General features: G+C 37.7%; 2 protein-coding genes and 2 long non-coding RNA genes across 5 annotated transcripts; 2 read left to right on the forward strand and 2 right to left on the reverse strand.

Annotated features, from left to right (window-relative positions):
* On the reverse strand, window positions 1-2,834 carry LOC148127420 (uncharacterized). The gene is made up of 2 exons (XR_015742384.1): window positions 2,632-2,834; window positions 1-381 (listed from the first exon to the last, which is right to left on the reverse strand). It is a non-coding gene; the product is annotated as an uncharacterized LOC148127420 (long non-coding RNA).
* SELENOP (selenoprotein P) lies at window positions 2,819-10,663 on the forward strand. Its single transcript, XM_026716187.2, has 5 exons — window positions 2,819-2,858; window positions 4,886-5,092; window positions 6,081-6,293; window positions 7,229-7,346; window positions 8,871-10,663. Exons 2-5 carry the CDS (start codon window positions 4,899-4,901, stop codon window positions 9,138-9,140), a joined length of 795 nt encoding a protein of 264 aa, XP_026571972.2. The 5' UTR covers window positions 2,819-2,858; window positions 4,886-4,898; the 3' UTR covers window positions 9,141-10,663.
* CCDC152 (coiled-coil domain containing 152) lies at window positions 10,613-23,771 on the reverse strand. Of its 2 annotated transcripts, XM_087927344.1 has the most exons (8): window positions 23,689-23,771; window positions 22,752-22,857; window positions 19,436-19,504; window positions 18,480-18,544; window positions 16,599-16,701; window positions 14,065-14,192; window positions 12,563-12,649; window positions 10,613-10,840 (listed from the first exon to the last, which is right to left on the reverse strand). In XM_087927344.1, exons 1-8 carry the CDS (start codon window positions 23,749-23,751, stop codon window positions 10,718-10,720), a joined length of 744 nt encoding a protein of 247 aa, XP_087783470.1. In that variant the 5' UTR covers window positions 23,752-23,771; the 3' UTR covers window positions 10,613-10,717. The 2 variants fall into 2 exon arrangements, with proteins under 2 accessions (XP_087783470.1, XP_087783471.1); XM_087927345.1 differs by lacking the exons at window positions 22,752-22,857; window positions 23,689-23,771 and adding an exon at window positions 21,665-21,725.
* Window positions 11,720-19,442, forward strand: LOC148127422 (uncharacterized). The gene is made up of 3 exons (XR_015742385.1): window positions 11,720-11,872; window positions 18,237-18,287; window positions 18,993-19,442. It is a non-coding gene; the product is annotated as an uncharacterized LOC148127422 (long non-coding RNA).
* Window positions 23,772-27,193: the final 3,422 nt, after the last annotated feature.

Raw genomic sequence — 27,193 nt, forward strand, 5'->3', positions numbered from 1 at the left:
TGTAGTTAAACGTTTTACTGATTGAACTAAATTAATTAAACTTTTCCAGCCTAATCAAGAGAGGAACTGCAAGTTATAGCCAATTTTACCAACATTCCAGCTTGCAAGTTTTCTCGAGGCTGTCAAATTTTCATGCAAAGCATAAACAATTACAAAATTATACAACTGAAAAGTATCATTTGGAGCACTGACAAAGGTACAATTATGTCTCTTTCCATCTTCCCAAGGCTAAGTATTTGCAGATCTTTCAACTTGTCTTCATGGGATATGGTGTCTTGTTCTGCTTGGAACGTATCTAGTGGAGATGACTAGATCCCGCAGCAAGATCCATTTCTCAAGAACGGACCTGGACAATGCAGCATATAGTGGGTTCATTCCTTCCTGAGATCCAGAAATGATACATTTGTTGACACACCTTAAAACTACATTGCAATACAAGGTTCCTCACCTGTTGCCCTCCAGCAATTCTGGATTATAGTATTATTCCCATAGGGAAATTGCTGAATTATGGGAATTGTGGTGCAATACATGGTGAGTTGTTAAATTTGGAAAAACCTCTCCCTACCAGAAAAACAATAACACAATATTAACATCAGGAACTCATGCCTAGAAGCAGATTTAACAAATAATCAGAGTTGGAAGGGACCTTGTAGGTCATCTTGTCCAACCCCCCACCCAAGCAGGAGACCGTGCACCATTTCTGACAAATGGCAGTCCCATCTCTTCTTGAAAGTCTGAAGTGATGGCGCTCCCACAACTTCCAAGGGCAACTTCTGTTCCATTGGTTGATTGTTCTCACTGTCAGAAAGTTTCTTCTTGTTTCCAGGGTAAATCTCTCCTTGTTCAGTTTCCATCCATTATTCCTTGTCTGGCCTACTGGTGCTTTAGAAAATAGATTGACCCCTTCCTTCCTGTGGCAGCCCCTCAAATATTGGAAGACTGCTATCATGTCTCCCCTGGTCTTTCTCTTCACTAGACTAGCCAAGCCCAGTTCCTGTAACCGTTCGTTGTATGTTTTAGCCTCCAGTCCCCTAATCATCCTGGCTGCTCTTCTCTGTACTTTTTCTAGAGTCAACTCTAGAAGCAACTGTTTACTCCTAGATCTTTGGCCATTGCTAGTCATTATAATGCGTAGATGATATATACAGCTGAACATGCTAATAACATCTGATTCACACATCATGCTATCACATTACTAATGTAAACATTAATCCAAAGTGGTTTTTATGGTTACCCGGAGTTTATACAACACCAAACCAGCTCCTTTATGGCCTAGCATAAGGTAAGAGCCCAGCCCCTCTTTTTGATTGGGTGCGGGGGGGCGGGGAAATACATCTGCAATTTTAGAACATAGTATGAACATTAACGCAAAAGGGTTGGTGTCTTTTTGATTGGGGATGCGGTATTCCTCCCATTTATGAAAGGGCTGCCAGGACAAGGCACCCATTTCCAAAAGAACTGCCATATTTATTCAATTTATTTGCTGCCTTTCTCACTTGAGGGGCTGCTGTAGGCAGCTTATGGAGCCAAGAGGCATTCTTGGAAATAATGACAGTGGCTGAGCTGGATTGCTTCACACGTTAAAAACAAACCATGTTTGAAATCTAAACCAAGAGAGTCAGGGAACTTTCTGGATAGCAAAATGATGTCTTCAGGGGCTATGGTGTTCTTGGGTGCTATGTTGGGGGCTAGGGAGAAGATTACAGCTTAGACACTGCCAGTCCTGGAACCCCATTTCTCCAATGGCACTGAGTGTTGGGGTTTATTCAGTGCCTTCAGCGCAGGCAGTGATGTATTAACCATTAAGCAGACTAAGAATGTGCTTAGGGCAGCAGGCCCAAAGGGGGCACCACAAAGTTGAGAAAGAAAGAAAAAAAACCCCAATGAAGATTTGTAAAAAAAATCTTGTCTGTACAAAGGAGGGGGACACCAAGATTTGTCAGTGCTTAGGGCACCAGTCAGCCTTAATCCGCCACTAAGCGCAGGCTGCTGTGTTGTAAGAGAAAATCTATTTTTGGGTACCAAAATGATCAATGGAATCTCCCTCGAGGGGAAACATACAGCAGGAGAAAAGAGAAGAACAACAGGAGAAAAGAGAAGAACAAAAGAGATCTCCCCTTTCTCCCTTCAGCCAAGACTATCCCGAGTTGAAGCCTCCTCATCTCTGACTTGGGACCCTGTGCACAGCAGGGAAGATGCTTCGCTTTGGGCACCCAAAGATAACAGATAATCAGAGTTGGAAGGGACCTTGGAGGTCATCTAGTCCACCCCCACCCACCCCCAAGCAGGAGACCCGACACCATTTCTGACAAATGGCAGTCCAAGCTCTTCTTGCAAGTCTCAAGTGATGGCGCTCCCACAACTTCCATGGGCAACTTCTGTTCCATTGGTTGATTGTTCTCACTGTCAGAAAGTTTCTCCTTATTCCCAGGTTAAATCTCTCCTTATTTTTTTCAAGAGGCAATTGGACTTTGTGTGTTTTCCCCCCCCACCTCTTGAAGACGTTTCCTTTCTCATCCAAGAAGCTTCTTCAGCTCCGAAGCGTCTTGGATGAGAAGGGAAACGTCTTCAAGGAAAAAATAACCAGAAGGTCCAGTCGCCTCTCGGAGGAAAAAATAAAAATAAAAGCACCTTTGGGACAAACCCTGACTGAGAAGCTCCATATACCTTCGGTTTGGGGAGTTGCTGCTCTTCCTCGCCCCAGACTTTGGGTTTCTTGGAGATGTCGCGCGAGAGTTGCCGAACTTTGAACCGTATCCAAACTCAGGAGACAAACAACTCGAGGGGTATAAATACCAGTCAGCTGAGGAGGGTGAACGAGAGGCTTGCGAGTGGGGAAGTTTCTCCCGAGCTGCGCGGTGAGTTTTATTGTGCGCTCTTGGAAATGTTCGTGGAAGTTGCAGAAGGGGATTTTGAAGGTCCATTAGGAGCCGGGAAGGGGAAAGGGGGGCTTTGCATTAAAAAAAAAAAAGACCCACTATTTTCCTCCTCTTAAGACGCCGAGATCCACGCGCGCGCGTGTAAAAATACGGTTTGGATTGAATGCACGTCCGTGAAAACGCGCCTAGGAAGCTTGGTTGGTTCAAGCGATGAAAGCGGGGACTGGGGATCGTTGGAGTGGCGGTGGGGGGTCGTTTGAAACATAGAATCCAAGTCCCCCCCCCAAAAAAAAATTCTCTAGCGAGGTTGCACGTAACACAAAGTTAGTACTTTGGGATGCGAGGCTGCTCATTTTAATTTCACTCGGCAATAAACCTGCTGAGCTCTGCGTGGCTGGCTCCCTCGTTCATATATAGAAAGGGCTGCAGCCTTTTCTTTTTTTACACGAAGTACGATTCCGATTGTGCACTTGTACAAGCTCCGATGACACATTTCTGTAATACTGCCCTGTTCCTCTGTCAGATGCCTATTCCCAGCTTAGATGTACGATCTGTAAGAGAATACTTGCTTTGTACCGTATATGCAAGTACAACTTTTCATGAAGTCATGTTCTGATTAGAATTGCCAGACGCCTACACCGAAACGGAGAATGGCAATTCATTAAATACTGTGTAGATGGGCAAGATTGCATTGTCACTCATAGTACAATGTTAGTCTGTGGAAGCCTTTTATATATATAGTCTTATAAGCACCTTTTCAGACAAAAGTTGTTAGACTAAACTGATGCTACTAGACACCTTTTGATTTCTGGGTAGCTTTGTAGTAGATCAGAATTTAATCAAACCCATTGCATTCTTTGCATTGCATTCTGCAATGCAAAGTGCAACTCTGTAGTGATTTCTGAGTAAACAGATTCATAGTGAAGCTTTCTGTCTCTTATGTTTTCAGTTTTCATTTGCCCCAAACAACATGTCACTTTGCATAATTTCTAGTAACCAAGAAATGTGAAATATTTCAAGTTATGTATGAATAGATTGAAGAAGAAAAAATACTTTTCATAGGTTTCAAACATATTCTTCCAATGGTAGACATCGTTGAGTAGAAAAAATATTTTAAAATGAAAATGCTTGGACTCTTTGATTGAGTAGATTTTTTTTTATCCTGCGTTTATTACTTTATAAGTAACTCAAGGCAGCAAACGTATATAATACTCCTTCCTCCTCCTGTTTTCCCCACAACAACCCTGTTGAGGTAGGATTGGGCTGACCTGGCTTCCATGCCTCAGATCTGTAAGAGAATACTTGCTTTGTACCGTATATGCAAGTACAACTTTTCATGAAGTCATGTTCTGATTAGAATTGCCAGACGCCTACACCGAAACGGAGAATGGCAATTCAGGAAGCAGAATCTCCTGGTTTTCTAGACCAACATTTTAATCACTACACCAAGTTGGCTTGGCAAATTAATTCTTTTATGTGCTGTAGCTTTAATTTGTACCAAACAATTTTAGAGAAGAGATGCCCCATGTTTTCAGAATCTGTTGGCATTGCTATTCTGAAAGAGTCAGGGCAGGCTGTGTGATACCTTATACAGGTGATCCTCAATGTATGGCCACAATTGAGCCCAAAATTTCTGTTGTTAAATGAGACATTTGTTAAGTAAGTTTTACATTTTACATCTTTTTTTGCCATGGTTGTTAAGTGAATCACTGCAGTTGAAAAGTTAGTAACCCGGTTGTTAAGTGAATCTGGCTTCTGCATTGATTTTGTTTGCCAAAAGGCTACAAAAGGGGAATCATATGATCCTGGGACACAGCAACGGTCATAAGTATGAACCAGTTGACAAGCCTCTGGATTTTGTCCATATGATTTGCTACAAAGGTCATAACTGAAAAACGACCATAAGTCATATTTTTCAGTGCCGTTGTAAATTTGAACTGTTGCAAGTCAAGGACAACCTGTGTAGTCTTTAGTTTTCTTCCTTAACCTGTTTCTCTGCTTTGCAGGCCACGTCCAGCCATGTGGGCTGGGCTAGGACTAGCCCTGGTCCTCTGTCTCCTCCCAGGAGGAGGAACAGAGCATCAGGGTCGTTGTAAAGAACCTCCAGGATGGCGAATCGGGGTAGAATATCCCATGATAAAGTCAAGAGGGACAGTGACAGTGGTTGCTCTGCTCCAGGCTAGCTGATACCTGTGCCTTTTGCAGGCTTCCAGGTAAGAACCACCGAAATATGCAGTTGCACATGAATGTACATCCCGTTGTGGGTCTGTTTCTTAAAGCAAGAGAAGTTTTTATTCAGCTTTGGGTGGGGAGAGAAAAAAAGTTAAGATTTCTGGCACAGTAGCTTTTGCTTGATTGCCAAAATTACTGCTTTATAGTTATTTTTGGCCTGAAACTGGCATTCTGGCTTTGTTGAACAACCCCATGGGACAATTTGTAAGAACAAAACACCTTGATGGCATAGTGGTTGGAATGCAGTATTGCAGGCTAATTCTGCTGACTGTCGACAGCCAGTAGATTGGCAGTTCAATTCTCACCGGCTCACAGTTGACTCAGCCTTCCATCCTTCCGAGATTGGTAAAATGAGGACCCAGATTGTTTGGGGGCAATAGGCTGACTCTGTAAACTGCTTAAGAGAGGCCTGGAAAATACTGTGAAGTGCTAAATAAATTTAAATGCTATGGCTATTACTATTGCCTTCTTCAGTAACATTGTCTCTTCATTTTTGAATTTAATCCCAAAATCGTTTTTCTGAAAAATTAGTGACTGTCCACCCAATTGCATATGACATGTTTCTTAGGAATTGTTCCCAGGCTAACAGATTGGTTTAGTTTATTTTTGATCCAGGTGTATTAAAGCTGCTGTGACTTTTCAAATCTATTTGTAATGTTTGATTGTATAGTAGGACTCCTAATTCTGTAGTATCAACTTAGATAATGGTAGATAACATGTCCCACCCCCAGTGGTGGGATTCAAAAGTTTTTAATGCCGGTTCTGTGGGCATGGCTTGGTGGGCGTGGCAGGGGAAAGTAAAATGGTAAGAGGTGGTATTTGACGGTTTTCCGAACTATTCAAAATTTCTACTACCGGTTCTCCAGAACTGGTCAAAACCTGCTGAGTACCACCTCTGCCCACGCCCAAGCAAATTCTGCTTTTCTAAAGGGAAAAAAATGAATGCATAAAATGTTATTTACTTATTAGACTTGAAGACCTGCAACTGAAGCTGGGAAATAGTGGACTGGTCAATATCACCTTCATTGTGGTCAATCACCAAGGACACCAATCCCAGCTGAAGTACCAACTTCTAAGAGAAAAAGTTTCAGAAGACATTCCTGTATACCAACAGAATGCAACGCAACCTGATATCTGGGCTACTTTAAAAGGCAAAAAAGACGATTTCCTGATTTACGACAGGTACTTCATATTTTGAAAGCACATGAGGCTTATTTGGATCAGATGGCATCCTAGAGTTTTGCATAAGAGGCTCTGTGCCACTATCTGCACAACACATTCAGAGTACATAAAAGTGGTTTTCTCCATTCATTTGGCTGAGTAGGTTCACAGAAAATGTGAGTGGTTGGCTACTTCAGTGTGATATGTGTTTGGTTTAGTGATTAAAGCATCGAGCTAGAAACTGGAAGATCATGTGTTCTAATCCTATCTTGGGCATTAATAATTTGGGTGACCTTAGGCCAGTCACTTTCTCTTAGCCTTAGGTGGGATGGCAAACTCCTTCCAAAAACTTGCTAAAAAAACCTGCAAGAACTTGTCCGGGCAGTTCCCAGAGTCAACATTGTCTCGAAGGCACCAAAAACCCAAACCATTACAAATAGTTTATTTTTCCCCGAAAGTGGTTTCTCTGTATCAATTTATGCTATTTAAATGAATGAACTTCCTTACAAGTATTTGTGGCCCTTGCATACAAGTTTTCACTTTACATTTTCTTTCCCGTGGTTTTGCTGCTTTTCCAACTAATGGGATTTTTTGCAGGGAGAATACATACTTTCATATGAGCCCTTCCTGTTAATGGGTTTTATCAGGTCCGTCTTAATGGGGTTTATCACTGTTTTGCTTTCAGAAGGGTAGGAAAGTTCAGGTGGAGACAATTCGTTCAAAACAGATAGTAGAAGACAAAGGATTAAGAATTAGCGTAATCATGCTATCACAACAGTCCTAGTGTGACCCTAATCCACAATTTCCCTATAATATGTGAACAATGGATTTTGGGAATCGCAGCAGAAGACAAGGAACTTAAGATGCAAAAAAGTTTTTTTTTTTAGTTTTGTAAAACTTTTCTTCATAAATATGGTGATGCATTGATATTAAGAACTGGGTTACTTTCTTCCTAGGTGTGGTCGTCTTGTTTATCACCTTGGCTTACCTTATACTTTCCTGAGTTTTCCATATGTAGAGAAAGCTATTCAGATCGCCTATTGTGAAGACACTTGTGGAAATTGCTCATACACAGTATGTATTCATTTTTTCCTTTCCTTGTTGTATCTAGGAAAAAGAAATGCTGATTAAATTAAAATTTAAAAATGTAAAGAACCTATGACCACTGATTTCATTTTTGTAATTTCTAAGAATTGTATTACTTCTTAGCAAATAATTACAAACTTTTCAAGTGTTTTTTATTCCAAAACAAAATAGATTGCTAGCTTTCTTCAAGAAAAAATAGAGAAAGATATATAACCAATGATATATTTAATTATGATTTATTAAGTCACAGTGACTGAGTCAACAAAAGGAAGACTGAGGGGAGACATGATAGCGGTCTTCCAATACTTGAAGGGCTGTCACAGGAAAGAGGGTGTCAATTCATTCCTGAGAGTAATCTGGTGGTAGGATAAGAAGCAAAGGATAGACGTTCATCAGGGGGAGATCCAACTGGAAATTAGGAAGAAATTCCCGATGGTCAGAACTATTAAGCAGTGGAACAGTTTGTCTCCTGGAATTATGGGTGCTCCACTGCTGGAAATTTTCAAGAAAAGAATGGGCAACCATTTATCTGAGATGGTATGAAGACTCCTACCTTGGGCAGAGAGTTCTACTAGAAAACCTCCAAGTTCCTTTGCAACCATATGATTCCAGGAGTTCACATAACATGCTAAGCTCAAATTCAGTTAGTATAATATATGAAGCCAGGTAAGGTACTGTATATCTGTATAGATCTCATTCTATATCTGCATAGATATATCTATATCATTCTTATATCTCATGTTTCACCATGGAGGCATTTACTCTCCAGTTGCTTAATTTAGAAAAAAATACATTCCTATAAATGCAGACCCATGAGCATTTCCCCAACTGCAAAATGATTGGATTGCCACTCCACATCCAAACTGCCATTAAACTCAGTGCTGTTCATGCATAACAGTGATGGCTAACCTTTTTGGCATCAAACTGAGTGTGCGCGCATCCCCCAAATGCAATGCATATGTGCACCCTGCACATGCACCTTGCCCCCCATGCAAGCACGCATGGCCTCCCCCCATGCATGGGCATGCAACCCCCCCACAACCCTGCACATGTGTGCACAACCCCGTGACCCCCACACATGCACGGATGACCCCCTGCATGTGCACTCATGCCATAGGTTCGCCATCACAGATGTGTAAAATTCAGATCTTTGTAATTAAGTAGCATTCTATACATTGTTTTTAATTCCTTGAGAAGGAAGCAAAGTAACCAAGTAAATAACCAACATCAAATGGAACTAGGACCCTCCAGCTTTTGTATGGTCAGAAAATTATAACAAGCTGGGTATTTTCTAAAGTCAGTCTCATGCTGATCTAAGCATAAGGCACTTTAGAAATGACTTGGAAAAGAATAGTCATGAGAGAAGCTGAACACATTGATTGTCATTTTAGGCTGAAATCCTCGGCTTAGTTACATTATTTTCTGTAAACTGATTTCCGCTTATATTTTGTGTTGACGTACTACTGTATGAGAACAGTTGAAATTCTGACCATGTTGTCTGAACTTTTTCAGACACCTGAAATTGAAGAAATATGTAAAAGAATCTCAGAGAATTCAGAAGAAAAGCAAATCATGGCAGCTTCTGCCTCACCGTTGTCTCCCACTGAGCATCACCCTCATCATCATCAACATCATCATCCCCATCATCATCATCATGGACATCATCCCAAAGGGGATCGGCCAGAAGTAAACAATCAGCATAACAGCAGTGTCTTGGGCCTGGATCCTGCCAAAGCTGCCCATCAATCGGCAGCTGTAGCTTTGCAAGGGGACAGGCTCTGAGAAAGGGGGAGTGGCATCTGCAAGCGCCATTTAAGCTGAAACTGGCAGCTCTTGACAGGTCCCATCTCCAGTAGCTGATGCTGACACTGACGACACCTGTTGTTTGAAGATCAGCAAAGCACAAGTTCCTGACATTGTCGTGGAGAGCTCCCATCTTCCTGAAGGTGACAAGGGCAGCTGTTGGCAGACAACGTGGCTGAGTCTTGACAGTGACGTCTGCCAACAGCTGCTTGACTGTCACCAGCAGCAAGAAGGGGTGAAACCTGACAATGAGCAGGGCTGGACAACTGAGCTTGAGGAACAATCTAAACACCTATGGAAGACTTTGGAATGCATTCCATAATCATTTGAAATTGGTCCTACTATCTCTGCCAAAGTGTTTGGAAACCCTTGCCATAGGTGACTGAAGGGCATCAAATCAGAGGAATGCATTCCAGCCGTAATCTTCCTGGCACACATACCATTATGTAAATTATTGGGAAAGAAAGAAAAACAACCTTTACACCTGCCAGTTAAGCAAGAGTTCTTGGATTTTGGCTGTATTTGTTCAGGTGTTGTCATGTGCTGTGGTTTCACTGATACAGAATACAGTCCTTGTCATCCGACTTTGCCTTGAACAGTTAGAACAAAACTTTCCCATAACGGTATGGAGTTGTTTCTCAATGCCAGTTCCAAGTGTCTGTGGTGTTCGTTAGCTTTCCTTTTTGGTTTCCTCTTCTACCATTCTGTTTGCATTCATGAAAACAGGAGCAGAAACTATGACCTAGGGGCTTCTGTTTGATACGGAGCAAATAAGAACAGGAGAGGATAAGAAAAGATTTGCTAACTATGTTTTACAATTATAAGTTAAGACCAAGTGAATAGATGAAAGTGTTCTTCTATGAAACTCTAAAGCCATTTAAGATAATTGTATAGAATTCTGTGCGTAGTATTCCAACCAGATATTTTCACCAAGAAGTCTACAAAATTCACTACTTTAACATCAGATTTTATGTTATAAAGTGTGACCTATTAAAATCAATTTCTGTGTTTCTGAGACTGTTCACTATGATAGTTCATTTGGAATTTGGGATAACAGTCTTTAAAAACATGAAGTGAGACTGATGGGATGGGATGAAACAGTAATTTCATTGAAGGATAAGCATACGTATCTGGTAATAAAATGTGAGACCTACACTTAATCATTATTTCTGCTAACCAGTGATTTGGACAATCTTTTGTAAGTGATGAAGCATGTTTATATAACATCTATCTTTATGTAGCAAAATAGTATAGTTTCTGAAATTTCTGAAATTAACCGAATTTTTGCAAGTTCTAGAGAGGAAGAAAATGTTGAACAGAGGATTCTTTAGATTGTGTTTGCCATAGTTCATGATGGTTTGGTAGGGAAATCGTACCCCTATAAAACCTGAATTATTTTATGGTGAATGCTTACAAGAGGGAAAGTAGTTAAGTACACACAACTGAAGATCTTGCAGATGGACAAACTATGTTTTAATAAATGAAAATATCTTTGAATTCAATGTGTGTCTCCCATTCAGTTCTTTCTCCAAAGTAAAACTTGTGGTTTCATGTTCTCAAAATTGCTGCTGTTTAAAATAGCAATTTTTACGTTTGTCGAGCTTTTCTTCTAAGCCTTTGATAGTATTTCGAAGAAATTCAATTTCTTTATTCTTTTCTTCTTGAAGATGCTGGAGCTTCTACAAAAACAAATAAATAAATAAATTATACCATCTTATACCTATATATGAAAAAGTGTGTATGTGTATTCATATGTCCAGAAATGTATACACATACACAAATTTAGATGCTTCAGAGATATTGATGTGTTTCATGACTTAGTTTCTAGGAATCTGAAATATTTATGCTGTCATAGACCAACAAATAAAACAAGAAAAACATTATTCTAAAATATTTATTATAAATTATTCTAAAATATTTAAGGATTAGACCAGACAATACAACATACTGTATTGTATTATAGAACAATACTTAGTTATGGTCAAAGAAGTCAAATCAAATTGATCTGATAATAACTAAAATAAAACAAGTCAAAACAACCAGGCTGTTTATTAAAGCATGGGAATCATGATTCCTGGTGAGTATCTACATAGAGGGAATAATGCAAAATATCATGTTATATCATTTCAATTATTCAATATTTTTTCAACTCAATATACTTCTCTAAATACTTAAAGACAACTCAAATCAGTGGCACTGCCAGATAAAAACAATAAAGGGCGTTTCTCCATAGCCCTGGCATTTAAAACATTCTATAGTTATTACAAGAGGGACAACTGCTAAATCCACTCATCACTAAACCTGCTCCCTTCAGGTGGCCAATGAGTAAGCACAAAAAGGTCCATCCCAGTCAGTGGCTGTGTCTCCATTTTGCTTTATTTTATTTTTTATTTATTTCTTTGATTTATCAATAGCTTATAAGATAATAGGTATAAATATAAACATAGTTATGAATACATGAAATGGATACATATAAGAAAAATAAAAAGAAACAATAGGACAGGGACGGTAGGCACGTTGGTGCGCTTATGCATGCCCCCTGCAGGCCTCTTAACTAAGTAAATAACTAAATAACTAAATAAATAAAGACGGGTTTGCTTTCTGTGGCAGGAGAAGATGGGAACTGTAACACCCAGCTGGTTGCTGTGCCTCTCAAATCAACTGGGAATGAGAAGGAGATGGTGACAAAGCACCTTGAAGCCTTGCTCTAAGTAAGTAATGGGGAGGAAAGGGAGGCAAGCAGTTTAAGGCTGGAGTTCACGTCAATGGGAAGTGTGTACTTGTATTGCTGCATAAATGCTTAATGGCATCCTAACAGCCACACTTTTGCTCTGTGCAAAGGGCCTAAAGCTGTAGGGCAGAATCGTACTGAAGAAATTCAAGACCCTTAATGGGAGTAACTACTACAGGTTTTCAATAATTTTGGATATTTTCCTTCCAAAGACTAATCTCTACTTGCTCTCCAGTTAATGGTAACAATAGTGGACTTGAAATTTGAGAGGAATTCTATTTCCCAATTTTTTACTTTAGGAAAAAGTTTATGTTTAAGTGAAGAACTATCAATACTAAAAATGTGAAACTACGGAGGAGCCTCGTACATTTTTTCAGGACTATGAAATAAATGGATGACTTGGAGGCAACCTCCCACTGCAAATGGATCTCAAATGAGAAAAGCATTTATAGAACTTTGCTTTCTTTTGAAGTAGCTCTTTGGGATATTTTCCCCTCATCCCAGCATAAGACACTGTTAAAACAGAATTTTTTATTTTATTTTATCTGGTTAATTGTATAGCTGCCCACCTCACATATGTGACTATAAACAGAGAAGGGCAAAATATCTGCAGTCAAATCATCTTAACCCTTAAACTAACTTACATTCGGGAAAACAATAAAACACTTACCTTTCTATATATATTTTGAGGGAGTCCGGTGGGGTTAGCCTGTACTTTCAGTGTTTTGGTCTGCAGCCTTTCCAGTTTAGTATTAAACTGATTAAAAAAAGAATTAGTGTGTTGATAAAAATGTAAATGAGAGAAAAAGCTTATTTGTAATGAATGCTATTTTAATAATGTACAAGCAACTCTTGGATATTTACATAACACAGGGAAAGGGGTTCCCATTTGACCATGAAGCGCAAATGGGTAAAATTGGCTCATTATCATCACCTGGCATTATCAATTTTAGAGAGCTGTTACAAAGATAATGTAAAAATAGAATTTTCCCAGAGTTTAATGCAGAAAAGCAAGTGTAATACATACAAAACCAATGTGATTAAGGGTAGCTTAATTGATTGGGTCATGTATTTGTTTACTGCTAAGAACTGAAGACTTTGTAGAAATGGTGAGCGAAAAGTGCGACTATAAGAACAAAGAAAGATATTAAGGCTGTAATTCTAATAAATTATCAACAATTATGGTATCAGCACAAACTCTTAAAGGCATGAATACATTTCTTTTAGTATAGAGCATAAAATAATAACTTTTATAAAGTTATAAAGTAAAATAATAACTCTATAATAACTTTTTGTTTACTACTTTCGGGGAGGGGAGAAAATGAATCAAAACATGAAACAAAAACATACTTTTGTTGCCATCTTAATGTTAAACTTATTCACTACCATTAACTGGATATCATCTGCACCCCAATGATATTTCATTCCAAACAGTAGATGACCATAACTCCTCCCTCAACAGGCCTTCATGGCAACTGTTTGGATCCATATCCCTGCTCCCCCTCCATGGCTTCAGCCAGCCAGAAAGGGCAGAGGTCAGGTATGCAAGTAAACAAAATAAAATTATAGGGAACTCTGTCAACTTCTTCAGAAGTCACTGGCTTAAAAACCTCCCAAGCAGCATTGCAGGATACTGTTTTGGTCATCTCACTGACTCTTGTCCACTCAGCTTCTAGTTAATCCTGAATCATGTTAATTTACTATCTGAGACCCAATAATCTATAGTGCAGGATTCAAGATACTGCACATGCAAATAAAGGAGGTTATGGACTAATAATTCTAAATATGCAAAATACTTTTTACAAACATAGAAACTGTATGTAATAATGAAAAAAGACTTTAACTGTCATTCTCAATCTTAAATAAGCACAAATCTCAATAGACTAGGAAGACACTATTCCTGAGGTATTTTCATCAATGTTCTGATCCCAAGTCAGTAAGAGAAAATATTCTTTGTGACAGCTCTGGCAAAAACGAATTTGAACTTAAAACGATGAAATATGAAAAATATAACATGAATGCATACTGAAATCATATCAATTTCTTCCTTAAAATGATTCCTTGTTAGGTAGTTCTTTTAATTTTGTAAAATGCAATGTTTTGGTTTTGATCCACAATTTATAATAAATTATCAATGTAGCATATATCTGACTGGTGTAACAGATGACATACCTCTATTTGTAATCTGATTATCTCATTCTGCTTTTCCTTTTCTTGAGCTTTCAGTTGTTTAGTTAGTTCTAAAATCTCTAGATCTTTCTTCTCCATTAGTTTCTTATGCTCTTCCATCTTGCTTTCAACTAAAGCAATTGTTCATATATACAAAATTAAAAATAATGAAGCAAAATAATTGCATTAATCAAATAGAATGATATACTTTATTATTTTAATGTCATCATAATTAAGAAAAATTGTGCACCATAACAAATTTCAGAAGTTTCAGTCTTCATTAATTCTTAAGTGGCCTTCATCAAGAGAGGCTTTGCAGAAGATGTTTCATAGCATTGGTATCATGCTATGAAACACATAGCATGGTATACATTCTGGCCTCAACCCCTTTCACTTCATAAAATTAGTTTCTTCTGGGAAAATTTCATACATTTTGGACAAATGAAGTCTATTAATAATAGTTGGTCCTCCAAGTATATGGGTAGTAAGCCATACAGGATTTTGAAAGTGGAAATTAGCACTTGGAATTGCATCTGGGAAATCATTGGGAACCAATGCAAAATAAGTGTAATAGTGATTAACAATAGTCAATAAGTAGGCCACTGCCCCTGTCTACAACACATTGAAGAAGTCTACCTGCATGGTGGTGAGGTTCTCTCACTCAAAAACGTGCTGCAGCTGATACATCCCAGGAGAAGCCGAGCAAAGCTTCTCCTATATATTATTTCCACTGGTCATTTAGCAGTAATCAGAAGCCCAGAAAGGACCTACAAACTGTGACCTACTTCCTCAAGGGTGATGCTACTCCTTAGAAAACAAGAATGGAATGAACAGAAAACTACACAGGGCAACCAGTAACTCCATTTTCCTAGGCTTCAACCTTAGCATCTTTCATACCATCCAGATTGCAGCAACATCCTGACATTGGAATAAGTGCCATCCATAGCTATGTTGCAGGTGGCAATATCAAGCTGAGTATGTTAAATAAAGGGGAGCTAGGAGGAACATGAATAATTCCTTCAAATGGCAAGGGTCATATTTACTTCTCTGGAGTCAACAGACCAAATTAATCTCAAATAACAGAACTAAATGTTGCCACAATCATCAAATCAGACTCTGCACAGGAGAAGTCAAGGTTGATAAATTTGGGTGACTTAGTCAACAAAATGTTGAGTAAAATGATCAACAGTGGTCACTGGGGATTCTTCCATTCATCCTTCTTTAACAGGGAATTTATTATGTTAAACAAGGCTGATGATCAACAGCCTATTGAAGCAATAAGGGAGAAGTGAAACACTTTCCCATTGTTTTCAGCATACTATAAACCAGGGGTGTCAAATTCGCATCGTCACAGCGTCGTCACATGACATATCAGGATTTTTTTCTTCTTCCTAAACTGGGAGGGGCGGGGCCAGCATGTGACGCATCTGGTCCATGGCCTGCGAGTTTGATACCCCTGCTATAAATTGACACTTGATCTTGTAATCTTGGTCAATCAAATTTACTTTTGACCTTTCTCTGTTTTATGTGTCATTTCTAATGCTTCGTTTTCATTTTCAATGCAGTCAAGCATACTTCTATAACAAAATTAGATTAAATATTTTGTAACAAAATTAGATTTTTGTAACAAAATTAGATTAAATGTTTTGAAAACAATATGTATTCACTCTGCAAAAAAAGTCCTTCTGAAGGCATTGGACAAGCCCCAATACTTCGGTATTCTTCATATCTTGTTCATGTCTCCATATCATATAGAACATGTCACCACAATTAGCAGCTGTCCAGGAACTGGAGAACTAAGTGATAGCAGCACATTCTATCCTCATGCATCTGCCAAGGGGGCCAAGGGCCACTGGGGAGATTGTATACCTTGCTTTCCAGAAAGAACATACTACTAAGAAGAAGGCAATCTGGCTCTCTACATTAGCTAAAGCAAAAGCAGCTGTTGCTGCAGGTTGCTTGTCTCCTCCCTGCTAAACAGAAACATCAGCTCCTATTTTTACAGCTGCTTTTGAGTCAAGAGTAGAAAATCACTTAATTCTTGCTCTCTTCATCAGCTATCCATGAAGGACCACCAACTGATGCTCAGAGACTAGTTTGGTCTGAATTGAGGGTAAATGGTAGCAATAAACTTTGTTGCAAACTTGAAGAAATCCTTCCTTCCTCCTCCCTTTCACTTGTATATTTTCTTTACTGTTTTTAAACAGAAGCAAAGTTAGTTCATTTTTTAGCTGATGTAAGGTTTTTTAATAACACAATTTGTATCTGAAAGGAAGAACGAACAAATTGTGTTACTCATTTGAAACTGCTTAATTTGCTAGAATGGAAAATAAGTTATTAAAGATATGCAGAGCATACATGTAGAGCTTTAAACTTACTCTCTTTTTCAGTTGGAAAGAAACATTTTCAAAACACTTGAAACATACAATTCTCAGTCTTTTATTAGTGAAAAATAATTTAATAGTGCACTCAATGAAAACTATGCCTTACACTCTGTGTCTCTCAAATACTGTGCACACATTATCTATTATGCTTACGTTGCTTGTTCATGTCGCTGTGAAGTTTGTTCTGTTCGTGGTTGTGTTCCTTCTCCTTGCTTTTTATTTCCATAATGAGTTTATCAACCATATTTTCATGTTCCTAGGAATTTATTGAAACATTTAAGTCTTTGCAATTGATTTATCTCCATATAGTTTTCACTCAATGTACTCTTGCAAATTGCATTTTTTAATCAAAACTTTAAATTGGGTTCCTTGGGGATTCCTTTAGTGTTGGGATCATTCTGGCATCTATTGGTCACTTTAGGTGGTGTGGGCATACCTGAACCCTCTGGTTCCTGGGCATGGTTTTCCAGAGCCATGGGCAGATGGAAAGTGCAATTCTTTTAAACTGGGCTCTCCTCCTATACCTACCAGTAAAACAGTCCCTATTTTGGAAAACCGAACCAACCAAAACAAGACCTGTCTAAAAGTGATGGGGAACAGGCAGTGTGTATGAGAAAGTGATGGTGGATGAAGACAAGGAGCTAATTTTCTCTGTTGGTTCACAGTCCAATCCTCCTATCAGCTGTGATTTGGGCTTCTTTTGAACATATGGTATAGAGGTCTAGCTGTCTATCAAAATTTGCCTCCCCATCCAATGTTGATGCCCTGCTGAGAATGACAAACTAATTCTTTCCTGTTAGCTGGTGAGGCCTGGTGGTGGAGAAGAACTAAGCCAAGAGAATTTACCAATCCTTGTCCTTAACATGCCCTCCAGATTATAAAGAGAATAGCCCTATTTGACAGTATCATGCCTGTAGCAAATCTTATGCCAATATCTTTGGATAAGCATTTTAACTTGGCTAGAAGGAGATACTCGATGCCTTCTTCAAATTCCATTCTCCTCAAGAGAGACCAAGCCAGTCTTAAAGCAACAAAAATCCTCTCACTCCACACAAAAAGAAAACAATTTGCAAACCCTTCCCTTCCATGAGGACATGGCTCAAAGTAAGACAAGTAGCAGGGTGCCACTTTGCAATTCACTGACTCCCTGCTGAAGAGGAAGTCATGACTTAAGTCTTGTCAATTTATGTTTCTTTGATCTGAATTACTAGGCTTCAAGGTTCTGCAGCCAAAAGAGCTAGAATAAATCTTTTTATAGTGGAATCAACAGGAATGTATGCATGTGTTTGATTGTATTAAAAACAAATCTAAATTGTGGTAGAGAAGCAAGTCTTGTTTCCCCTTTATCAATTATGAACGGTTTACAACCTCAGTCTAAAAGCCGAGGAAAGGTGAAGCTTCCTGACAATAGGAAAACAAGCTGTCCACAAACTCTGCAGAGTTCTATCATTGCAAATGAAACCATGATGTCGGTATGTATGTGTGTGATTTCAGAAATACTTGCAGCTCATGCAGAAATAAATCCACTCAGCCCCTTCAATATTCTAATAAAATAATTTTCCAAGGTTTTTCAAACTGGAAATTGGACATAGATTTGCATTCAAACATTATGCTTTAGTGGCAAAAGGCAAATCTTCCCTTCCAAACAGTAAATGCAACAGTAATGTTTGTATCTATGCAATTCATAATTGCCTTAAGTGCATAAAATGTTACATTCCATTTTGACCAATTTAAAATATAGTATAATATATTGTTGCTGTTATGCACTTTCAAATAATTGTTTCGCTCCAGTTACAGGTCCTGGAGATGTCAGGAGCAAGTATAAAATTACCAGGTGACAAGGTTGCCATTATTATTATTATTATTATTATTATTATTATTATTATTATTATTATTATTAGCCACAAAAAAGACATTAAGTATTAATCCAACAATCTAATATGCTTGTATTTAAGTCATTAATGAACAGTAAGGAAGATAGTAATAATTGCTAGAAATCAGAAACAAAAGGTTCTGAAAACAGAGTGGTCCTACCTTTTCATGAGTCTTCAATTTCTCTTCTAAAATCTGGATTGTGTTTTTGAGATGCTCATTTTCATCTATATAAAGATATTAATATTACAAAATAAAGGTGATAAATTGCCAATTATTCTGAACTCTAAAAAAAACAGTAACAATCCTTGACTTGAATGTCACTGATTTAAAATTGCAGGGCTATCAAAATTCAGGGGTTCTTGCATAAGAAAACAAGAGAAGAAAAGGACTTTAAAAATCATGAATCTTTTCATTCTCATATTCTCCCTCAACTGGATATGCTGGCAAAATTTATCAGTACTGCCGTAAAAGAATAATGTTTTTACTTGTTTTTATGGAATAGAATTCTAAAAAAAGGGAATGCAAATCTAAGAGTGGCAATCAAACTGAAAATATTTAAGGAACAACTTACTCTCTGAAGGATGGTTTAGATAGGAAAGATGCTTCTTGTGAAAAACACACTGCCTGTGCTGTACTGAAAAATTATGCATTGCTTGTGTTTTTTTCTTCAAGGATCAGACATAAATTCTTCTGGCTATACAGGAAGTCCTTGACTTATGACCTATGACCACAGTTGTGACCAGAATTTCCATCATAAGTCATTGCAGTCCTAAGTAGAGCCACCATGAGACTGAATGCAATTTTATGACCATTTTCACAGCAGTCATTAAACCAATCAAGCTTCCTCAATGGGCTTTTTTGCTGGAAACAGGTAAAAAGGCTCACAAGTTATATCATGAGGACACAAATTGCCATCATGTGACTCTGGGGTGTGTGTGTGTGTGTGCTATGATGGTTTTAAAGGTGACCACAGTTTGTAAAGCATTTTTTCCAAAGCCATTGTAACTTTGAACTGTCATTAAATAAATGGTTCTAAAGTCAAAGACTACCTGCACAGGATCTCCCTCTCAACCAAGAAAAATAACGTTCTACGAAATAACATTGCACTTCTTTACCTCTCAAGTTATATTGGTCCTCTATAGTTTGTTGAAGACCTTTAATCACATTCTGGAATGTAGCACAGTCTTTTAAAAAGAAAAGAAGTAAAGAAATTAATATATTTATTTTTAAGATATTGTTATTTTGATAATTATACTAACCTTTTAAAATTATTGCACTGAGGCATACATCCTTCCAAGATGGATATAATGAAAGAAAACCCAACTTTGATATTTGAAGTATAATTTTTTTCTATTTTAAGTTTGCTTATTGAAGTATCAGCAATTGTACATAGCAGTTGTACTCATATTCCAACTATCTGCAATTGCAAATAGTGGCCACAAGATGGGCCTCTGGTATCCTTAATTTTCAGACCATTTATTCATAACATTAATTTTAAAATTAAAATGTGAAATGTTGCTTCTTAAGAGTTCAGAGAATTTAAAGCCACATTATATTTTCCCATTCTGGAGAGATCTAAAAATGCCCAACAATTTCTGTTAAGGAAAAAGTATCACATGGCTGAAATAACATGTTTGAACCTTCAATTAAATATTTTAGTGTTTCTGCTCCTTCTTCAGCCTTGGGCTTGCCTCACATTTATAGTTGCCAAAGTGGAGTTCAAGTAAAGCAGTAACTGCTACATCTTGGAACAATCCATTCATTCTCTCAGCTTTCTTTATGTACCTAATTATTTCAGCATTTTAAAAAAGTTTTAAATATTTCTAATGAAAACTGAATCCTAACGTTCAGGTATGTTGCACAATTTATATTGTTACCAGTTATCATTATATCACTTCATTTATCTAGCACTTATATATTATTTCAAGATAGATCAATTATAAAGTAACTAATTATAAAGCATTTCTGAGTAATTGTTCCTTTCAATACACACATTTATGGAAAGTTGACAGAAGCAGGTATTGTCTTTAAAAAGCATTATCTTTCACAGAGAAGAGAATGCTTCTTCCAAGATGAAGCTCGCTTATAAAATAATAATGCATGATTCTTTTTAAAAGTCTGTCTCAAACCTAAGCTGATCTGAAAACGTTGGGCCTGCTTAGTGATTAAACAGAGTTGGGCCTGCTTAGTGGTGGGATGAAACATCACCAGGAAAAAGTTAGCAATTATCATTGCTGATTGTGTATTACTGATTAATAATGGTTAATAAATTTTATTTAAATGATATTTTAATTTGTTAAATTGTTGGCTTAACATATAATGCAATTCTCAACCTGTCTTCAAATGCAAAAGGGTTTAAAATTAAACACACTGAATGAACAAAGAAGTAATGAGCAAAGGAATAATCTATGTTCAGATGATTATATATTAAAAAGGTTCAAATCCATTAAAGACCTGGCTATCCCATAAGGCCATTTGATACACATACTATGGTTGGAGTCTGTTCTACAATGGAGTTATTCATTATGTTAGTTTTTTCATTGTTGCTCCTTATGATAGAATAAGAGAACATGATTGTTATGTTGGTTATGTTTAATGCTTTTGTGCCAGGTTTTGACCTTCCTCGCCAGCACTGGTCAACTCTGAAAAGGATCTGTACCCAATATGGTGTCTGCCAGGATTCATTGTTTAAGTGGGGTCCTATCTCTACCCCTCAGTGTGACTGTAGTGCTCCTCGACAAAATATCCATCTGTCCGAATGTCCATCAAGAGCTTACACCAGCCAAATGTATGATTTTTTCAACATAGACTATCCTATCCTTGAATGGCTGGGTGGACTGGACCAGAGGTGGTATTCAGCAGGTTCTGACCAGTTCTGGAGAACGGGTAGTGGAAATTTTGAGTAGTTCGGACAACCGGCAAATACCACATCTGACTGGCCCCTCCCCCATCTATTCTCTGCCTCCTGAGTTCCAGCTGATCGGCTGGGTCTCCTTTGATTGCCCTGCACAGGAGAACAGAGCTGGAAAGCAGGTTAGTGGGATGGGGAGGGAATAGGGATTTTGCAGTAATCTTCCCCCAGGAATGGGGAGGGAATGGGGATTTTACAGTATCCTTCCCCTGCAATGCCCACCAAGCCACATCCACAGAACCGGTAGTAAAAAAAAATTGAATCCCACCACTGGACTGGACATTAACATTTGAACCACTGTAAGTCCATGTGGCATATGGCAAATGGCCCAGCATGTCAACAATTCAGAAAATGTCAACTTGATTCTGCTGCCATGTCATATGCACACCTGAACAAAAGGGAAGGAATCTGTGAACAGACCCCTGAGACCTACCTACGACAGTTCTGGGCCACATTCTTGAGTTAGCTTTGGAAAATCCTCTTCTGCAGCCTCTGCAAACCACTTATGTCTCACAATTTTCAGAGGCTTTGAAGACCACATGACTTCTGGAGGATCCAAGGGCCATTCCAAGAGCACATTCCGTTCTTGTGTGATCTCCACAGTTCTGAAAATTGCACAAGATTGTGCAAATTTCAAATATAGTGTACCTTTTAATAATAGTTGCTGTCAAGTGAATGCTGGTGTGTCACCCAAATATCAATCCTGTCACCTTTGATACCTTTGACACTTGTATCATACGTTTACCTCCACTGTCCTACAGTGATTAGCAAACCCACAACAATTTTCTAGCGCAGTATATCTATTATGAGAGTATGCAGGGTGCTTGCATTGCAGAGGCCAAGGTAGAGAGAAGGGAACTGCTTCAGATGGAGTATCATTAGCCTGCATCACAGCAATACATCTGAGCATGAAGAAATAGCAAGATAGTATGTATGACTGACTATAGGCAGCCAATTTAGTATAGTATTGATCAGATTACAGACTGGGAGATCATGATTTCTAGTCCTTCCTTAGCTCTTCTCTCTCAGCCCTGGGAAACAAGCAATGGAAAACCACTTTTGAAAAACATAGCCAAGAAAACTGCAGCGATTTGTCCAGGCAATCTCTGCGAATTGAATATGACTGAATGGAAGAAAAAGAAATGTATGATTATGACAGCTGTTCCATGTCTAAAGATTTAAGGCTTAGTTACTGTGACTCTTTTCATTTACCTGCTAGTAATATCCAGAGCCATTTTAAAGTGGCAGTGAACTTCATTCCCCAAAAGATTCAACTGCTTTCCAATTTTAAATAGTGAAAAATGTATAGGGAAGTGCTCTTCCCACTACAAAACCCCTACGCTTTGAATGCCAGCTTCTTTGGCGCTGGTGCAATAACAAAGTTCATTGCCACTAGCCAGAGTATTGGGGTTGCTCTGCACTTGGACTACCTTTAATTACACAAAAATAGAATACATATACACATTTTATGGGTTCCAACATGTCTGGTGGTAAACACTACTAAGGAAATGAATGCTTACCTTGTTTAGCCATTTCTTCCCTTGACTGGCTCATTGTCAGCAATTTATTTGTTTTGTCCAACTCAAGATTCAGAAGATGATTTTTTCCATGAAGTTCTGATATTTTCTGTAGGAAAATAATTTGAATTCCAAATGAAACCTCTTGTTTGAAGTATCCTTCCAAGCTCCTCAATTATTCTGACAGAAAAATCTTAAAAAAAAAATACATGCTGAATGTTTGCTGATATTTGATCAAGCATTAGATATCTGAAAGCATGATCCTTAAAATAAAAACCAGAATGATCTTGGATGTGCTTCATAGAGAATGGTGAATTTAAAGGGACTGATTTCATAGCCATTCTGAAACTAAATACTTTCTGAACAAAACACTAATAGAATTTGTTATCTGACTGATGGGATTCAGGAAAGAGATTTTATTACTCTTTTCCAGAGATTATTTTTTTGAAAAAAATGGATTCCATGAGTCCCTTAGGAAGGCAAATTTCTTTCTATTTACTTATGGGTCTTCTCCCTGAAGCTTAACTTGTTATATTAAAAAGGTGAGTGAAAAAATAGCCCCATAATGATGAGAGAAAACAATTAGGTTCGGTCTATGACAGACATCGGGGAAAACACTACCTGTCTCTACTTCAAAGTTAAAAAGCATTTTCAGTTGAAAACTTAATTGACTTGAAGAGCTGAAACTCCTAAATGAGATCAGAGCTTACACAATGCCTTACTACATTTTTCACATGTTTAATTATTAGGAGTTCTATTCCACTGCAAAATCAGATCCATAAGCAGAGGAACTTCAAAGACTTAGTGAAAGAAAATATATATTTATTTAATTTATATAGCAGCCTTCTCACTATTCAAAGTGACTTTAGTGAATTGCTAACTTTCTAGGCAAACATATAAAAATTTGGGTATATTATTGTTTTTCTATTTGATCTTTTACCATTTCTATATGTGAGAAGTCCACTAAAAGTTTGTCAAGATTCACTGCACTGCTTTTCTTCATGTTGCAAGATTGCTTCACAATTTGCTGTGTATGAAAGAGAAATATGTAATATCTATTAATTAAGCTATTTTAAGCATAATGGTCTACTCTTTTGCTATGTGAGAAGCAATTTCCATGGGGAGAAATAGTATTTTTTAATATGGTAAGAAGTGCCATAATTAATAATAAAGCATATTGCAATGCCCACATTCTGTGATCTGCTTTCAGAAATGTTACAGCCATTTTTGTAGACAAGGCCATGAACTGTATATAGCAACGCTTAATGTAAATTCTTAAATATGCTAACAATCTTGCTATTTTTAAGTATGTTTAAGATTCCTGTTTTAAACTCAAGTATCAACATCAAGAATTTTGATATTTCAAAATTATTAAAATTTAATGTTTGAGTTAAATAGCTCTGTTTGCATAATTTCAGTTTGCTTACATACTGTTGATATTTTAAACTCTTCCCAATTATAGATTCATCAGTGTATTTTTATTTATTAAATTTATATGCAGGACATCTCACTGTTGAAGCAACTCTACTTATGTTATTTGTCAAGTCTGTCTTGTATCGTGCTAAAAAAAAAGCATTCCTCAGAGTTTGTTGAAATATGTAGTTTAAACACTATATGTACTAGTTCCATGATGATCTGTATACATAGTCAAGATAATTTCTTATGCAAAAGAGCTTGTCCAAAGAGAAAAAAATAAAATGCAATGCTGCTTTGAGCATTGATATTTTCTCTGATTTGGCTATGTCTGTTTTTTTTTAAAGTAACTGAAATTTCTACATTTGTAAACAACATTTTCAGTCAGTACTAATTTTGCCTTTAAGGAACCCCCAAAATTGGCAGTTTTTTTGTAAACTTATCTGTTATTTTTGTGTGTGTATAACATTACAGATTGCAATGTATTGTGCCATTCTTATCTTTTAACTGCAGGCTAGGCTGTTGTAGAGAAGTTCCCAAATCCCCATCTAGTCAACATTGGTAAATTGTTACATTTCTTGAATAATATCTTATATAATATAACATATGCATTGCTTTTGTTCTCTGTGAGTTGCTTTCTAAGTGTCTAGGCCTTGAAAGCAGGATATAAACCTACAGTATTGATAAATGTTTAAAAATTGAAGCAGTAAAAGAGCAACAAAAATGTTCAGCAGGATTATATTTCTATTTATCTCGGAAAAATGCTGTATCACTTAAAAGTTATGTTTTAAAATTAAGTTGCACTTAAGCTGAGGAAAAAATGGTGGGTGCGAGTGATAATTCTATGATATCTCACATAATCTGCAATTAAGTTTAATTTCATTTGTAAATAAAGAAGCTATTTCTTGTTCCTGCTGGTTTTTATCATTAAAATATCCCTTGAAGGCAGAAGAGGAGGCCCAATCTATGTTTTATCCATTAGCTGGCAACCCCATCTCTGAAGGAAAGTATCTGAATATATTTTTTGAAGTGAATGGAAAATAAGTAGGTAAAATAAGCCATAGGACTCCAAGTGAGGAATTGTGTACATTAAGAGAGAAGGCAAGAAGCTCTGAAGGCCGATGGGCTTAATCTTTATGTGGCATCATAAAGTGACACACAAACCAGAGACAGAAGAAACCCCCCTGAAACTAAACTCTCAGGCAGGGAAAGACCCAGTCTAGATAGAAGACCAATTTATGGAATGTACCACTCATCATCCAGAATAGGGGACACACACACACACACATTGTTCTCCCTATGCTGTCCCAAATGTTTGAATGACCCACGTAGTGAAATGCCCCAGGACTTGGGGAGCTCCTTCTGCAGTTTTCTTAGGAGTCTTCTCTGGAAGTAACCTTGTGCTCATGCAGAGAAGGGTCAAGTAACAAGCAAAACAACTATTACAAAAAAATTTCACCACTGCTCTTTTGGAAGAAAAAGAAACAGTGATTGTATATCAAGGGAAAGTTCTGGCCATTGTTGATATATAAAGAAACCTATATTCATTTAAATGATCAATTTATAAAATTGGTTTTCCTTTCCTTTCCTTTCCTTTCCTTATTAAGCAGAAGAATTATAATATTTGCAGATGGTAGAAACTCTATCTGTTAGAGGCCTACCAACTGTGCAGCTATTAAAAACCCAGGAGCACTGCTAGATAAAGAAAATGTAATTAACATAGTAATGACAAATCCATTATGTTGTGGCTTTAAGATAATCTATTTCACAAAATATTCTAAAAAAAAACAACGAACTACCAAACCTACTTTAGCTTAGAATAATAAAAATAGTGCTGGAAGTGATATTGGAGGTCATCTAGTCCAACCCCCTACTTGAGCAGGAGAGCCTATTCCAAATATTAGCCTCTACCTAGGATCAAACTCACAGCCTCCTGATTGTGAGGTAAGAGCTTCACCTCTAGGCCAACCTTCAGTGAAGGACCACTCACAGTTCTGGGAGCTTAGTTTAATGCCTTTTGGGAACCCAACTAGCATATCCAGACAAGGTGGTAGCAGGGCAAAAAATTCAAGATAGTGGTTGCAACTGCTAGGTCAAGGCCCTATCCCTTTAGATATGTTGTATATGCATTAAAAAGGCTGGTGTTGTTCACACAATCATGGCTTCTATCTTGATTCTTTGACTCCACTCCCAAGAGGCAATCCTCTTCATCATGAGAAAGTTCAGGCAGTATTTTGTCAAATATTTTAATTTTTTCATTCTTTTACAATTGCACCTCCATCCCCGCACAAAGGGGCACCTGCAGGGAAAGGTTTTAAATAATCAAGATGCAACCACAACCGGCCAATTGAAACTCCATAGATTTTGATACGTATTGCATGCTCAATCTGCTTTAAAAAGGGACAGGGTATCAATTACTCAGCCATAGCAGCCATTTGACTTTTTTGACCTCTCCTGCAGACACCCTTGCCATTGCCAATGTCTAACATTGCCCATCGGCATCATATGCACATGCATTTTCCCCCCTTTAGGCACAGTCAGATATTGAGTGGATTCAGAATGAAAACTTCACAGCACTTAATTTGTTAAAGAATCTCCATCTTTTCTGTTGTTCTTTAGAGTTCGGTCATTGACTCTTGGTCTGTGAGACTGCTGGGATCTGCTGCTACAAATGCAATCTATTCATAAATGAGGAAACTATAATACAGGGAAGAAGATTGCATGATGCATGAATGCCTCCTGAAATAAGTACCAGTGGAAAACATGACAAGCAGAGAATAGAAGCCGGGGAAAATAAAAAACTCTTGCATTTATGAGAGAAGGAATTGTAAAATATAGAAACCATGTTTTTAATACAGCATAATGGTTTGTTGACTTCAAGTTTTCTGTGTTTGTGTATTGTCTTGGGGCCTCTAATAGGTAATCAGCTTCGAATTATGCAGAGGTCTTCCCACTGTCAGTTACCATCGCAGTTGCTAACTCTACTTTCAATGATCTGAGTGCCACATTTGTACTCAAAACTATTCCTTGAG

The sequence above is a fragment of the Pseudonaja textilis genome, chromosome 2 (assembly GCF_049901715.1).
Source record: "Pseudonaja textilis isolate UNSWEBS1 chromosome 2, rPseTex1.2, whole genome shotgun sequence".
In the NCBI taxonomy this organism is placed as follows: Eukaryota; Metazoa; Chordata; class Lepidosauria; order Squamata; family Elapidae; genus Pseudonaja; species Pseudonaja textilis.